This window comes from Narcine bancroftii, chromosome 6 (assembly GCF_036971445.1).
Source record: "Narcine bancroftii isolate sNarBan1 chromosome 6, sNarBan1.hap1, whole genome shotgun sequence".
Classification (NCBI taxonomy): Eukaryota; Metazoa; Chordata; class Chondrichthyes; order Torpediniformes; family Narcinidae; genus Narcine; species Narcine bancroftii.
The window spans coordinates 91,339,702-91,357,292 of NC_091474.1; the positions used below are offsets into that span (position 1 = coordinate 91,339,702).

At 42.9% G+C, this 17,591-nt stretch overlaps 1 protein-coding gene across 4 annotated transcripts in view; it reads right to left on the reverse strand.

The window, feature by feature from the left end:
• LOC138736339 (A disintegrin and metalloproteinase with thrombospondin motifs 14-like) overlaps positions 1 to 17,591 on the reverse strand; it is a 112,398-nt gene that overhangs the window by 93,272 nt on the left and 1,535 nt on the right. For 3 of the 4 annotated variants that reach the window (XR_011340236.1, XM_069885683.1, XM_069885684.1), the window contains exon 3: positions 9,757 to 9,904. Coding sequence is in view for 3 of the 4 variants with exons in the window: in XM_069885683.1 (XP_069741784.1) it covers positions 9,757 to 9,904 (148 nt within the window). In the remaining variant the exon portion in view is untranslated. Of the gene's footprint in view, positions 1 to 9,756; positions 9,905 to 10,330; positions 10,440 to 17,591 lie in introns of those variants that run through there. The other variant, XM_069885685.1, reaches the window with a different exon arrangement.

Sequence of the window (17,591 nt, forward strand, 5' to 3'; positions counted from 1 at the left end):
CAAAAGTGTTCAGGAATCTTCATTGTCCAGTGTAATGAAATTAAGGCTTTTCAAACTCAAATTATAATTCAGATAATAATGGTTAACTACCTCCAGGTATTTTCTCATATCAATTTGACACAATTAGATATCCAATGTACAATATCATACAAAAATGACAACATGAAACTATTTATATTTACAAAATATGAACCAACCAACATATTTCTGATGGAACTGCATTATTTCCTGCAGGACAATTAGATTTAGTTACGGCAAATTCCAAGGGTTGCTTCTTCTGCAAACTGACCTTTCACCTGGTCTTGAAAGTTTCAGGAGTAGGCCCTTTGAGCCTACTTAGCCATTCAGTATCTTAATTCATAATTTCATTCCCTCTCCATATCTTCTCATCTGTCTTGGGTTCATAAGTATATTTTCCTTCTCAAGTATATTCAATGAGTTGGTCTTCAGTTGGAGAATCTCACGTTCACCCCTCCTCTGAATGAAGAAGTAGATCTCAGTCTTAAATGTTTTCCTAGATTTCGGAGACAGTTATCCATGATTCTAGAACCCAGTCCCTGCAGAGAGCCTGTCAAGTCCATCAGAATTCTGTACATTTCAATGATATCACCTTCATTTTTCTGAACTTTAATGGACGGTTGACCATATTTAGTTTCATACAAATGCCACTCTCCCCTATGGCAAGTACAGGCATGCCCCGCTTAATGCTGACGATAAGTCTGTGAAATATGGCATTATGCGACGTGGACATTGTGCAAACACCATATATACTTGGCAAAGTTATATTGGACCCTGTAGTGTACCTGTAAACTTTTTATTTGTAACCAGGGATCAGTGTCGGCAGAGAGTGGGGCAGTGGGATCGGTTTGGGTAGACAGTATACAATTTCCTATATCTAACGATCGCTTCTTCTAAATTGCTGCGGACTTGCTCACAGTAACTGAATAATATGGGACCACAGACGGACATGTAGTCGGACGTTACCTTAACGGACATTAAGCGGCACATACCTGTAATCGATATACCTAATGAATAGTCAACAATTTTCTCCTGACGGGCTGGATATTTCAAGCATCCCTTCGAATTCTGAATTTACAGAAAGTGCAGCTTCTCATCATTCCACCATTGTTCTTTTTCTTCTGTCTTCTCAATTTCTTATGAAGAAATTATTTGCCTTGATCAAGCCTTTGTTATCCATCCCAGCAGACAGGACTATAATTTGTACAAGTCTCTCTTGGGTTCCATCTTATCGTGAGATTCTCTCCCCCGCAACCCCAAAAAAATTCTCTGCAATTATTTAAAATTTAACTCATTCTGTTGAAAGCTCATGATCTGAAACATTAATGGTCTCGACACATGCTTGACTGGCTGAGCATTTCCCCCTTGTTTAAATTCTGTTGTGAGTCAGAGATGTGGTATTACTGGAAAGCCACCCAAAACCTTCCTTCAGAAACTAATTAAGTGGCTCCAGTTGCTTATTTAAAGTAGTCAAATGATCAGACAAACATGCAGAACTAATGATTTTAGTTTATCTAAATGCAGAATACAGTGGAATCATCTGTTCTCGACAAATATAATCTGCATACTTTTTTTTAAAAAACAATGTTACCATTAAAAGCAGTTAAACCATATAATGTCCTAACTATTGAGAAAAAAAATCATTTGACTGAACATAAACTGCACTGGTTGACCAGGTGTGTTACTCTAGCAATGTGTTAAACACTTCACTAGTGTATATGACAGAGTTATCTACTGCATCTGGTGCTTCCTTTGTGACCTTTACATCGGAGAGACAGGGAGATTGCTTTGCTGAGCACCTTCGGTCTGTACGCATCAGCAAAAACGATCTCCCAGTGGCCAGCCACTTCAATCCCATGCTCACATCTGTCCATGGCCTTGTGTATTATCCCACCAAGGCCACTGATAAATTGGAGGAACAACACTCTATTTTCCATAGGAGCACTTTCCAACCGGATGGGCATCAACACCAACTTCTCTGGTTTCTGCCTCACTAAATCACCATTCTTCTTCCCTTCTCTTTCCTTTATCTTCTTTTCTCCACCCCCTGCCCTCTCTATTCACTGAGCCATCCCTCCTCTCCTCTGTTATTTCCTACCTTTTGGACCATACTCCTCCCCCTGCCCATTTTGTTTGGACACCTGCCAGCATTTTTCATACCTTGCTTAAAAGAGTCAAGCCCGAAATGTTGGTTATGTATCTTTGCTTATATAAATCACACTGATTTGATTGACCACCTGAATTTCTCCAGCATTGTGTTTGGATCACTGAGTCCTGCTTAAATATAACAAAAAAGGACACTTTCGGAGAGGTAAATTTGACAGATTGAGTAATGTACAGTTCTGGTTATATTACAAGAAAGATATAATTGCACTGGGGAAGATGCAGAATAGAGTTACGAAGGGGTTACCAGGACTGGCCTAGGGTTATTTTCTTTGGAACAGAGGAAACTGATAGTGTTGCTTAAATAGGGCTCAAAAGAATGATCTGATGCACAGTTTCTTTGACCTACTACCATTAAGAAGGAGATTAGAGAAGCATCATAATCTGGTCTGTCAGGCTGAGAACTAGCTCCTCCCTGCAGGCGATGAGATTAATGAATGGTATCCTGTAACCTTGGGTCTCTTCTAAATTAAGAGAGTAAAGTATTCTGAAATATTTATGCGTTTATTCATATTTTCATTTGTACATGTGATTAAGCTGTAGATTACGTATGTGCATGTGTCATGATCAAGAGACGCACTATTTCGTCTGGTCAGATAATAATGAGGTTGAATTCAAGCCAAGACAAACTTAATTGGAAGTCCACATATTAAAGAGAGGCCTAAACAAAGTAAATAGGAAGAACCATTTTAACCTGGAGGGGTCAAAGGGCAGGGGGATAGATCTCAAACATTTAGCAATATAAGAGGGGAGGTACCAGGGCATTTTCCCCCCAATAATTTACAGGGTTATGGACCTATTTTTGAAAGACAGTTTTCACGGAGGAAAAAACCCACAAAACACAAGATGTCTTTTTTCTTGAAGGATGCACAAATTATGCAACTTCACACGATGGCAGTTAATAGTATGGCCCAATTTTAAGGATGTAATTGCCTCTCATTACACAGGAGTCACCTGTATAACCAAGACCCAATAAACCTTGATGTTGAAGGTAAATAAGCCCCATTTGAAGATTAATTCAATACAAAAGAACAGAGCAAAAACAAAATATAAAAACAATGTTGCTGAAAACCTTGTACACAAAGGGGATTGCAGATGCTGGAATCTGAAGTTAAACACAATATGCTGGAGAAAGTCAGCAGGTTAGGCAGGCATCACTGAGGACCACCTTGCATTTTCAACTGTTTCTGACAGGGTGGAGATACAGAGCCAACACCACCAGGCAGAGAAACAGTGAAAATGCTGAATGACCAAAGGAACTGTTCACATTAACCATCCATCCAAAACTCTCATATTTACAAAACAATATTTAATTATTTGTAGATATAAATCCTTGTCCTGCATATACAGGAAGTCCACGGGTTATGAACGTCTGACTTAAGGACAATTCATACTTATGAACAGATCGTCAACTCGAGGAAGGACAACACCGTCCGCCATTTTAAAATCAGATCACCTTGCCCAATCCTGGTAACCCCTCCCCGATGCCTACTTCAAGAAACTGACTCCAGTATTTTTATATGCAAAGAAAGATAAAATACATACTGTATACCTAGACAAACATTTGACTGACACTTAATGTTCATGTTCCAACTTGCCTACAAATTTAACTTAAAGATAGACTTAGGGGCAGATCTCGTTCATAACCCAGGGTCTGCCTGTATATTGTTTGTCTGTAAATGTGTTAGGTCTGACTATGAGTCTGCATGTTTTGGACCGAGGACCAGAGAGCATTGTTTCATTGGGTTGTACTTGTGCAATCAGATAATAAACTTGATCAGTGGGAGTAAAAGAATGGTCGTTATTTCAGGCAAAATCCTTTATCAAGAGTGGGCTTGGAAAAGAAAACCATGTATTAAGTAGACAGGGTGGGAGGGATAGGACAGGGACCCATGTGGAGTTGGTGAACCAGGAGAGGAAGCATAAAGGACAAAGGCAGTATATTGACAGATGCCAGACAAAGGGAGGGAGAGGGGGGGAAAAAGGGATCAGTTAGGGGGTAGACAAGCCATACAGGGTGGAGGGGAGTCATCTATTACCTATCTGTCATGCTTCATCAATCCCACATGGGTCCCCTGACCTACCTCTCCCATCCTGACCTTCTCCACATCTCCAAGCTTAAAGGGTTTTGGCCCAAAATATCAGCCAGTCTTTCTCCCACTATTGCTGCCTGCCATGCTAAAGTTACTCCAGAAGATTGTGTTTTGTTGCAGAAGCATTACCAAATTATTGATTAATTAACGACATACAGCAATGGCAACAGGCCATTTTAGCCCATACTGCCCAATGTACACCCAACTGACCTACACCCAGTGAAAGGTGGGAGAAAACGACAGCCCCTGGGGAAAACCCACAGTGAGAACATACAAACTCCTGACAGACAATACATGATTTGAGCCCTGATCCCGATCACTGGTGCTGTAAAGGCATTGCGCTAACTATGCCACCCAAATGTAATTAACATTAGATAATTCACTACGGTTTTGTCATTATGTCACTCTATTCCATAAGGACTTCCTTAATTTTCACCACAACCTTCATTCAGTTGCTATGGGAAGATTTGTACAGTTGTAACTAATTGTTCTGACACGAGAATTAGGTTGATCCTATATTTTAGATCCAATCCCATCCCGTGTACGTTAACTATAATTTTTCAAGTGTACAACAAATTTACTTCCAAAATAGAATTCTTAACTTTGGGCAATACCAATTGCATTCATTTTCTACTGGGGTAACAATGCTGAGCTTTCAGATACACATATATTTCAAAAAGATACATTGAGTGGTGCTTCTTATCACAAACTCCAATACAATGTACAGTTCCAAAAATGCCACAGCATTCTTCAATATTGACCTTTCCATTTTTTTCTCCTCTAGATCTGAGGCTTTAATACAGTAATAGATATGACAAAATTTGAGGCACAAAATATACTATCTGCATTTTTGGTCAATTAATGACAAAATGATAAGAAGTGAATGGAACATAGCTAATCCTCCAAAGTTCTTTAATTCCAAATGTCACAAAATGTTAATCATCAAGTACTATATACTCCACAAGGAAAGACATTTTAACGAATTTAGTTAATTTAGGTAATTTTATACTATTATCAAGTTACAAAAGTATTTTGACAACATTGTTCATTGTAATTTCCTTAATAATCCATGTGAAGTGGTGTATTAATTTGTAACATTAAATTATTCTCAGCAAGTGTGTTCTCAATGGACAACTGTCTGCAATGGTTTCCAAAGTACTCCTCAAGACCAAAATTACTTCTCAAGGGCAGAGCAAAAGGAAAATGAATGCTGGTCACATATACTATTTACATGGTAAAATTATTTGGAGATAAGAGCCTGGATGCTCCCATGGGATACTTTCTTGGTAATGTAATTGGAGGACTGAAGAGATAAATATGACATATTTATCAGTCTAAGAAATGTCTATGAAATTATGGACATATCTGATCAGAGCATTCGCATTGGCCAATCTACCTGACGTTTATCAAGTCTTTAGAATATGATTCACTAAATGATACCCAAGAAATTCTAAAGAGAAAGGGAAACCGGGCTCACCACTTTACAGGGCTGCTTTTGTATTTCTGCCAACAAAGCAACAGGAGGAAGTGATTTACTCCCAAAAATAATGTCTGATCACTAACACGACTCCATACATTTACCTTTTCTCCAGACCATCAAAAGCATCCTGGCTGGGTGCATCGCAGCATGGAATGGAAGCTGCGCTGCCTCGGATTAGAAGCAGCTGTAGAAGGTGGTGAATGCAGCTCAGAATATCACACCCATCTCCCTCCCCTCAAGCCGAGGAAAGGCAGCAAACATCCTGAAGATGCCATGCCACCCTGGCCACACTCCATTCTGCTGGGGAGGACGTTCAGGAGAGCCAAAATCACACACCCGCTGACTGAAAGATGGTTTATTCTGCACATCCATCTGGCTCCCAAATGAACCTCACAACAGTGAAAACATGCTTCCCTCGTTACGTACTAAGTGATATTTTCACAGTGTTCTTTGGCTCTTCTATATTGAATGCATGCTGGAGTTGAATTGTTCACAATAGAATACTTCTCACTGTACCATATACAATGTTTCCATAAACTTTAACAAAAAATCTCTGCTGCCTTGACTGAGCAATGTTTTCCTCCACTTAAAAGGGATTTAGGCTGCATCATTAACACACCACACTTGTATGTATTGTCTCTTATTCTGTCTTGGGATACAGTCGTGGTTTAGTACTATTGCAGTTTGTGTATACATGCACCTGTGTAGCTGCAGAAACCCAAGAATTTCAGTTCATCTCTACATTGTACTTATGAAACTGACAAACCTTCAGACTCAGTAATTTAATATCAATGTGATTACAGCCTGGGGGCAGGGTTAAATGCAATATTATTTAAGTTTCATGTTGAAATAACTGGACATGAACCACCAAATTATTAAACTCCAAGTAGCTGGACAGCAATTTATTTTAATTTCCCATGCAAAAACAAATTATTTTAATAATTCTTCACTGAACAAAAGCAATGCAAAAATATTCCCAATTTGGACTATAATTATTAGCATCATTTTATAAGTGTATACATTATTAATATCTAATCCTTCCATGCAACATCTGGTTAATTGACATAAATTTCCAGCAATTATAACTGGGTTCTTGATGTTAAAACACCCATTGACAAGTTTCCAATCTGCTGTAATTGTTTTGTTAGGAGATAATTAACAAATGTTTTGAATAAACTAATATTAAGCGATCAAAACATTTGCAAACCAATATTGCAAACCAATGAAATTTCAAATATGGCCCAAATGAAATGCAGTTCAGGAATCAAGTAAATTAACTATTTGCAAATCCAAATCAAGTGTAAAATACAAATTGCAGGAACATCTTGCGGTTTTGCCATTTTAATAGCCAGATTTTGCTTTCAATTGTCATGTTGATTTCCCCAAGGCAGAATACAGCTGTTTGCTGTAGGATTAATAGTTAAACTTCCCACCTTCCTGTGTTTGAACTAATTTCTGTGAATTTCTTTGACAGGCATCATAAATAGTCAGATCCTCATCCTTAAAAGAGTAATTATTTACAGTTTTTTTTTTCAAATGCACAAACGAAATGAAGAGTTAACAGGGGGGCAAAAAACCTTGTATAAATAATGCTTCATTTTCTTTTGCAACTAGGATACAAGTAACCAAGGTTCAGAAAGCATTAATAATATGCTCATGGTCAACTTCAATTCAGCATTACAGTGTGTTTGATTGCGGGGGTAGGGAGCTTTATTTGTTATGTTTATATTCTGTGATCTTAGAAATGTCTACCCAGGACTTGATGGACCAGATTTTAATTAAGGATTCAGCTTAGATTTGACAAGGGTCACGATGGGCCTGTGAGGGGGGGTGGGGGGGAAATACCACTGAAAGGCAAACAGAAACTTAGCTTGCAGACAGTTAATGAAAATGAAGTGCCATGTACAGGATCGTAGATAATCAGCTGTACTGTATAGGAAATCCAAAATCAATGGCACACCAGAGGCAGAATCGCATATGTGCACCTGCCCCTTTTCTTGCACACCATGGCTCTGATCAGAGAAACTGGGAGATTCTAAATGCAAATATTATGGAATTGTATAACATGCAGACTTTAAATTTTTCAGATAGAAAGATAGCATAGAGACTGCGGAGGAAACATAGAGAGCAAAGTGGAATAGCCAAAAAGAAAGCTGGAATCCTATAGAGTATAGCATAAAGCCAGGAAGCAGGGCAAGAGGACAATCAACTGCAGTCTTGGACACCTGGCAAGTCACTGGTAACTTTAGCACGAATACACATACAACAAATTTGCTCACTAAGCCATTCAAAGTTTCCAGTTCAGAATTGATTGTCATGAACAGGTCATGAAACTCATTGTTCTTCGCCAGCGTCACAGTGCAAATATTGGTTTACATTTCAAAAATAAACAAGTAGTTCAATAAAATAGGAGAAAGTGAGATAGTGTTTGTAGTTCATTGTTCATTTCGAAATCAGATGGCAGAGGGGAAGAAGCTGGCCTTGTACATCTTCTGGTTCCTGTACATTTTTCCTGATGGTAGCAGTGTGAAGATGGTCCTTGAGGACAGAGGCTGCGTTCGTAAGATGCCATCTCTCGTACATGTTGTCAATTAAGTGAAGACTGGTGTCCATGATCTTACTGATCAAGTGGACAACTCACTGGAGTTTCTTCCTCTCCTATGCATTGGCAACTCCGTTTCAGACAGTGATGCCACAAGACAGAATGTTACATCTCCAGAAATTTGAGTCTTTGGTGACAAAACCAAATCTCCTCATGAAGTATAGCCTTCTTTGTGATTGCACCGACAGATTCTCAGAGATGTTGACACCCAGGAATTTGAAGTTTTTTGACCCTCTCCAATGCTGATCTCCTGATTCCACAATCAGCTCCGTGGATTTGCTAACAATGAGTGGAAGATTGTTGAGACACCACATAATTAGCTGATCTATCTCCCTCCTGTACGCTTCCTTATTGTCGTCTGCGATTCTGCCGACAACCGTGGTGTCATCTGCAAATTTGTAGACAGCATTTGAATTGTGCCTAGCCACACATCATGGGTATAGAATGAGTGGAGCAGTGGGCTGACTAAATAAGCAGACTTGAGGTCCGCCTGTGTTGATAATGAGGAGAAGACGTTGTTTCCAATTCGCATAAGTCAAGGATCCAGCTGCAGAGGCCCACGTTTTGGAGCTTGTTGACCAGCACGGAGGGAATGATGGGGTTTAAGGCTGAGCTGTAGTCAATGAAGAGTAGCCAGATTTGAGCTTTCTCAATACTGAAGACACAGCTTTTCTTGTATTGACTATGCAAAGAACCACATTGTGCTTTGCACTCAAATCTTCTATATGAAGGGCTCGAATACAAACATTTTGAACTCCGAGTTAGCCTAAATAAATTAGCTGCAACTAAAAGAAGAATGCTATGTGCCCTTGAAAAGGCATTTCTACAGAAATCTGGCTGAGCAGAACTCACTAATCAAAGAGCTACTTCCCTGAGGTTATGTACAACTTTTCCGTAATATACAAAAATATCTTAAATGCATCTCTTTGAAAGTGAACGGATTCTGAGCCAAAGGAGAGACCAGCAATTCAACTCTAATTTATCTCAAAGAACTAACACCTCTTAAATAAATACCAAGTATTAACATGCAGGTTAATACTACATTCTACATGGACAAGTTAAAAAGAGTTAAACATGTCATGTAATTCTTTAAATGGTTAATTTTTGGGATTTTTTAAAAAAAACATTTGGCAAACGTCTCAATGCATTAATTTACGAGAGAAACTCCAGAGTTTAAAAATATTAAAGATTTTTTTAAAAAATCACTATGATTAATCTGTATAAATAGATGAAAACAGATAAAGAATACAGAATGCAAACACTAAATCAGATTAGCCTTGTCAAACTTTGCAATGTTAGTAACAGACTGCATTCTGTAGATTTTAAGAAACAAGATTTTGACTTTTGTTGATTTTTTAAAAAAAGTTTAAGGCCTCTGCAGTCATGAGTCCATTCAATACCTTCCACATGTAGGTTTTTTGGTTCTGTTTGTTTGATAGATGATCTCTGATACACCACATGAACACGGCCCTTCTCCTCCTGTGCCTTCTGACCTTTTTCCATAGGCTCAATGAAAAACTCACCAATATCTGCATGAATCAATCCAGCCTAGTGAACATAAAATTTAATATTAGTTAACAATATTGTTAACAATGACATTGATTCATTTTGTCATTGTTGTTTTGACTAACAACTGGGGGAAAATTTTACAAACCATTTCCCCATCACTCATAAGCCACTTTCAGGTGGCCAGAATAACCCAACTGTAAAGTCGCCTATTCTACCCCAATGCGGCTGTCGGCTGCCCACCTGAAAGTGGAGAACCTGGCCCCTGAGGAATGCTTACCTAACCCTCCTCAGGTTGGTAGATTCTCTGGCTTGGAGCATCCCCAGTTGCACCTGAACGCGAATGCAACAGTGACTACAGAAACCTGGGGTCTACGAATGGTGCATGTACGTAGAAGCAATTTCAATGCAATTAGGATAACAGTCAAGAAATGATTAACTCTCTACAATGTAATTTGATTTACTTACGTTAGTGATGGCCATCCATTCTTTACCACATTAACAAGTGCTCTGATATACACAATACAGAGGCTTGCAATTCATTAGGAACTGTCACCATTTTCCCAGCCGCGGCACCAGCCAGCACTTCAAACAAAGTTTGTATTTTCTTTTTTTTATTAAAAAAAAGTCTCTTTCACTATCCTTTGCTTTCTGTAGATATATTTGTGTATGCTTTCTTAAAGCAGTCTTCCTGTTGGGTGCATGTCAAGGGTTGAGATCAGTGAAGTGTTTCTCTCTCGGTACAGAAGCGAGATTCCTAAATATGCTCACAGGAGCCCGCGTTCGCTCAGATTCGGCTCTCCTTCAGCCGGCACGTCCAGGTGACAGAAAGGCGTCTTCTCCGCGGTCACTTGAACGTCCCAGCTGCACTCCCCCAGCCACGTCTCCCGGCACATTATCTGTGTCTGAGCACCTGAAAGCAGCTATAAAAGTCCTCGTCAACAAAATTCCTAAAAAAAACTTTGCATAATCTGATCCTTTTTGTTCAGATTTTTGCGGTTGACCACGGAACCACAGGTAATGGGGCAACACTGTATTCAGTAATAATTAATGTGCAGTGTAAGATGCTTTAAACGAGTTTCTTGTTTAGGAATCTGATGGATGGCGTAGCAACTGTTCCTGAATCCTAGTGGGATGGGTTCTGTGGCACCTATACCTCTTTCCTGATAGCAGCAGTGAGCAGAGTTTATCCTGGGTGGTGTAGACACTTGATGATTGCTGCTGCGTACCATGTAGATTTTCTTGATGGAGGGGAGAGTTTTGCCTGTGATGCAGGCCTTTCCATTCAGGAGGCATTGGTGCCCCCATACCAGGCCATGATGCAGTGGTCAGGACACTTTCCACTACACATCTGTAGGAATTTGTCATGGTTACCAATGTTATACCAAACCTTCACAAACTTCACAAGGGGGCATTGATGAGCTTTCTTCACAATGACATTAGTGTGTGGACTAAATGTCCACGCTGCTGAAGATCCAACTGCGCTGGGTAGGTCACGTCTCCAGAATGGAGGACCATCGCCTTCCCAAGATCGTGTTATATGGCGATCTCCCCACTGGCCACCGAGACAGAGGTGCACCAAAGAAGAGGTACAAGGACTGCCTAAAGAAATCTCTTGGTGCCTACCACATTGACCACCGCCAGTGGGCTGATATCACCTCCAACCGTGCATCTTGGCGCCTCACAGTTCGGCGGGCAGCAACCTCCTTTGAAGAAGACCGCAGAGCCCACCTCACTGACAAAAGGCAAAGGAGGAAAAACCCAACACCCAACCCCAACCAACCAATTTTCCCCTGCAACCATGTCTGCCTGTCCCGCATCGGACTTGTCAGCCACAAATGAGCCTGCAGCTGACGTGGACATTACCCCTCCATAAATCTTCGTCCGCGAAGCCAAGCCAAAGAAGAAAGAAGAAATGTCCAATTACACAGGTCTCTAATAAGACTGCCTTTGGTTTGGTATCTGACAATGGAAAGATACCTCTGTAATAATGAGCACAGAAAGTTTCACCAGATTGTTTCATGGAAAGGTGGGCTTGTCACCCAAGGAGAGCAAATAAGGTGACCGGGCTTATACTCCAAACCAAAGTATAAACACAAGAAAATAGGAGCAGGAGTCAGCCACTCAGACTTTCAAACCTACCTCTCCAGTCAACATAATCATGTTTGATATACTCCAGGCCTCTACTCCTAGTTTGTGCCAGTTCTCCACAGGATTCAGTTCCCTGATCTTTCAAAAATATTCTACTTCTATCTGAAATATAGTTGATGATCGCAACCCTCTGGGAGAAAGTTCCAGAAGTTTACCACCCTCTGTGGGGAGAAATTTTGACAAGCCTTGATTTTAAATGAATAACCCCTGATCTTGCATGATACATTTTTTTTATCTTGCCCGTATGTAAACATTTCAACATCATGTTACGCGAGGTATTTACAGGTTTCAAGATCACCACTCATTCTCCCAAAGAATATGGATCCAAATTTTTTAACCTTGCCCCATAGGACAGCACTATCATGCAGGATTCAGACTATCTCCAAAATTACAATACTGTATTCTATATTGTGCAAGAGGATCAAGACTGCACACAGGACTCCATTTGTGGCCTTACCAACACCCTGTACAATTATAATACTTCCCCATTTCTAATCTCCATCCTCCGTGCAAGAAAGTCTGCTTGCCACCTTAACTAGTTGCCACTTAACCTGCCTGCTAATCTTTCTCTGGTCTTGCTTACCCAGTTCTCTGTATTTTATTAATTTACAAGCACTCTCCATTGATAATCTAATTTTTTGATTTCTCTTCCCAAATGCATAATATGGCACTTTCCCACCTTAAACTCCATTTGCCACGTCTTTGCCCACTCAGTCAACCTATCCACACTGCATGGCAGAATCACAACATGACCCTGCATTTAATTTTGCGTGAGAAGTGTGATAAAATTAAAACATTCAAAACTCTTCTGTGACTTAACAACATAAATGCAGAGCTGATATTTCTGTGTCTGGCTTCGAGAAGCAAGTGGTCAACAACTTTTTAAAGAAACTGCTTAATATCCAGTTGATAGTGAATGCCTGTAGTTCTCTACTCACCAGGGTTCAGTCACTCAAGTCTGATAGATCTCGAGATACTAAGGAAATCAATGGATGTGGTGATGGCTTCAGAAAGTGATGCCAAAGTAAAACACCAGTAATCATTTTGTTGAATACAAAGAAAGCAAAGGTGTTAAGCAACATACTCCTCTTATTTTAATGCTCTCATGTAGTAGATAGTCATCCCATGGTACAATTTCAAAATATCAAGTGAATGACATCTAAAAAGTAGATAGATCACGAGCCTTCAATAGGTGCTCCCTTCTCAAGACTACATTCAGTATTAGAATGATAGTTGCAACAACACCTAGAAGGAGTGAAGTACAGAATATGGCTCCTTGACTACATCTCTTCCCACTCTGTCTCCTATGAAGATTCAATACTTCCAATCCCTCAGTCTCCACCGCATCTGCTCCCAGCCTAAGGCCTTCCATTCCCGGACATCTGAGATTTTCGGCGCCATCAAAAAAAAAAGTGCCTTACTTGCTGCGACATTCCTTACCTGCATCTCCTCCATTTCCCACACATCTGCCCAGGCCATTTCCTCCCACTGATGTGAAGACAGGGTTCCCTTCATCCATACCCATTATCATACCAGTCTCTGCATCCAACAAATTCTCTGTAACTTCTGCCACCACACTCTCCTCCTTTCTCCTCGCCACTTTCCATCCATCGGGATCGCTCCCTCCGCAACTCCCATGTCCAATTCATTCTTTCCCACCAATCATCTCCTTGGTACCTTGCAGTAACAGGGTAGAAGCACTGCACTTGCAGGTATACCTCCTCTCTCACTACTATTTGGCAATCCTTCTAAGTGAAGCAACACTTCACTTATGAATCTGCAGGGGTCATTTACTGCATCTGCTCCCTCTAGTGCAACTTCCTCTATATCAGGGAGATTTGACACAGACTGGGAGATTGTTTCATTGAACAACTTCGCTCTGGGCTGTAGGACCACCCAGTGGCGAACCACTTGAATTTGTCAAACCACTGCAACACTGACATGCTCATCCATGGCCTCACACTGCCAAATTCAGGCCACCCACAAAATGGAGGTAGTCACAGCAGGTCTCCAACTACATGGCATCAATATCATCTTCTCCAATTTCCTGGGGAGCTGATTGTTGCCTTCAGGAAAGGAAAACCAGAGATGTATGATCCAGTGATTATTGGGGATCAGAGATGGAGAGGGTGAGAAAGTTTAAGTTCTTGGGAGTCACCATCTCGGAGGATCTTTCCTTGACCAACACACAAGTGGCATCTTGAAGAGAGCACATCAGCTCTTCTACTTGCTCAGGAGTTTGCAGAGGTTTGGCACGACATCTGAAACCCTGGCAAATTTCTGAAGTGTTCTGGCTTGCTGCCTCACAGTCTGGTATGGGGACATCAAATCCCCTGAGTGGACACAGCCCAGGACATCACAGGTAAAATCCTCCACACCATCAAGAACATCTACAGGGATCACTGCCATCGGAGAGCAGCAGTCACCAAGGATCAAAACCACCCAGCGCAAACTGTTCTCACTGCTACCATCAGGAAAGAGGTGCAGGTGCCACAAGACTCGCATCACCAAGTTCAGGAACACCTGATATCGTTCCATCATCTGACTCCTCAACAATATACTCAGAGACTCACTTAAGGACTCTCTTTTGCACTTTATTGATTTTTTTTCTCTCTGCACTGCACTGTCAGTTTGTTTCTATTTCTTTACATGTGCACATTGAGTTCTATCAGTAAGTGGTAATTCTGATTCGCCCACAGGAAAAGGAATCTCAGGGTTGCACATGATATCGCGTATGTACTCTGACAATAAATCCGAAATTTGATTCCAGCTCTCCACCCCACTTTCGATCAGTCATTATTCTTAGCCTCTGCCCTCTCCCACTTCCCACCTCCTTGCTGTTCCACCTTCCCATGTGTATTCTCCATTACCTCTTACACGTTAGCCTGTGCTCCTCCCTTTCCCCTTCCCTACCTCCTTATTCAGCCATCAGCCACATTTTCAACACTCCTGATGAAGGGCTCAGGCCTGACACAGACTGCCTTTTACTTCCTATGAAACCTGCAGAGTTTCTCCAGCATGTTTTTGTGCAGTACACTACACCTCAGCATCTGCACATTTTCTTATTAACCAAGTCTTCGGAATTGTGTTCAATTATTGAAGTTTCCCATGCTTTTGCCTTCTACTTCTTAAACATTACCATAGTTTACTAGTCTTTGAGGTCCATGGCTAAAATCTAGTTTTAAATGCTTTTTAAAAAAAATCACTGGGAAACTTTTCCACAAAACAAAGGTGTTGTGAAAATGAAAAACTTGGTGGCTGTTTTCCACTCAACTTAATTAATCAGTTACAATTAGAATTTAAAAGAAAGGTGCAAGGGCAGCAGCTAGAAGCTGATTGGAGGAAGAAATGATTAAGAGTCCAGAACAACAGACAAAAGGAGTTAATTGGAAATGGTAAGAGGAAAGGTGTGAATTCTTTTTCTCCAGAGGGAGGGTAGTGAGCATCATGAACACAGTAGCTGGTTTCAGATGTTCGGAGGCAGATAATGAGCTGGCGGGCGTGCAGCTGGCGGGCGTGCAGCTGGCGGGCGTGCAGCTGGCGGGCGTGCAGCTGGCGGGCGTGCAGCTGGCGGGCGTGCAGCTGGCGGGCGTGCAGCTGGCGGGCGTGCAGCTGGCGGGCGTGCAGCTGGCGGGCGTGCAGCTGGCGGGCGTGCAGCTGGCGGGCGTGCAGCTGGCGGGCGTGCAGCTGGCGGGCGTGCAGCTGGCGGGCGTGCAGCTGGCGGGCGTGCAGCTGGCGGGCGTGCAGCTGGCGGGCGTGCAGCTGGCGGGCGTGCAGCTGGCGGGCGTGCAGCTGGCGGGCGTGCAGCTGGCGGGCGTGCAGCTGGCGGGCGTGCAGCTGGCGGGCGTGCAGCTGGCGGGCGTGCAGCTGGCGGGCGTGCAGCTGGCGGGCGTGCAGCTGGCGGGCGTGCAGCTGGCGGGCGTGCAGCTGGCGGGCGTGCAGCTGGCGGGCGTGCAGCTGGCGGGCGTGCAGCTGGCGGGCGTGCAGCTGGCGGGCGTGCAGCTGGCGGGCGTGCAGCTGGCGGGCGTGCAGCTGGCGGGCGTGCAGCTGGCGGGCGTGCAGCTGGCGGGCGTGCAGCTGGCGGGCGTGCAGCTGGCGGGCGTGCAGCTGGCGGGCGTGCAGCTGGCGGGCGTGCAGCTGGCGGGCGTGCAGCTGGCGGGCGTGCAGCTGGCGGGCGTGCAGCTGGCGGGCGTGCAGCTGGCGGGCGTGCAGCTGGCGGGCGTGCAGCTGGGATGCTCAGGTGGCCACGGATAAGATGCCTTTCTGTCACCTGAACATGCCGGCTGAAGGAGAGCCGCTTCCAAGCGAACGCCGGCTTCTGTGGCCGCAGTCCCGCCGCTGCTTTCAGGTGCAACGGGGGGATTCTCAGAGGCGGAGATTATACCTACAGGAGAAGGGTTAGTAAGTGCTCCTCCTGGCCGGTTCGCCACTTTCAGATGGCCTCCCGACAGTCATATTGGCGTACAATAGGTGGCCAAAATACCCCGATGTAAAGTGCCCAGTGGCTTTGTTGGTGGAAGCGAGTACTTCAGCATCTTCTTCTTTGGCTTGGCTTCGCGGACGAAGATTTAAGGAGGGGGGTAAATGTCCACGTCAGCTGCAGGCTAGTTTGTGGCTGACAAGTCCGATGCGGGACAGGCAGACACGGTTGCAACGGTTGCAGGGGAAAATTGGTTGGTTGGGGTTGGGTGTTGGGTTTTTCCTCCTTTGCCTTTTGTCAGTGAGGTGGGCTCTGCACTTTTCTTGGAGCTGTCTGAGGGCAAAGACCATGTCAGTAGTTCCTCTGTTTGCGCGAAAGCCGCACTGTGATTCTGGGAGAATATTCTCGGCGACACTAGGTATTATTCTATTTAGGAGAATCCTAGCGAAGATTTTGCCTGCAATGGAGAGCAGCGTGATTCCCCTGTAGTTTGAGCAGTCTGATTTCTCGCCTTTGTTTTTGTACAGGGTGATGATGGTGGCATCACGAAGGTCCTGAGGCAGTTTTCCTTGGTCCCAACAAAGCTTGAAAAACTCATGCAGTTTGGCATGCAGAGTTTTGCCGCCAGCCTTCCAGACCTCTGGGGGATTCCATCCATACCTGCTGCTTTGCCACTTTTCAGTTGTTCGATTGCCTTATATGTCTCATCCTGGGTGAGGACCTAGCATCTAGAGGCAATTAAATTGCCAAAGCATGGAAGGCTACAAATCAAGTTCTCTCTCCACACTCAGTCCTGATTCTGGACCTGGAGCACCGGCAATTCTTCTCCTCTACCCCCACCACAGATACAGCTCGACCCGCTGAGTTCCTCCAGCGGTTTGCTTTGGTTTCTCTCAAGTCCACTCTAAATGCAAGATTACATTAGTAATATCCTGATCATGGGTTTGTCAATGCGCAACGCTGCATTGGTTTACTTCGGCCAAAGTTTATTCTGTTGAACTAATCACTTATCCCACCTGTACATTGGTCGATGAATTCCAGTTCTGAATTTTAACCTTATGATCCCATTTGAAAAGGCTACAAAAGGCCACAAAATTGCTACATTTCCCATGATGAGGATGACGAATAACCCAATCATGGTAGTTTTGCCAGTGACAC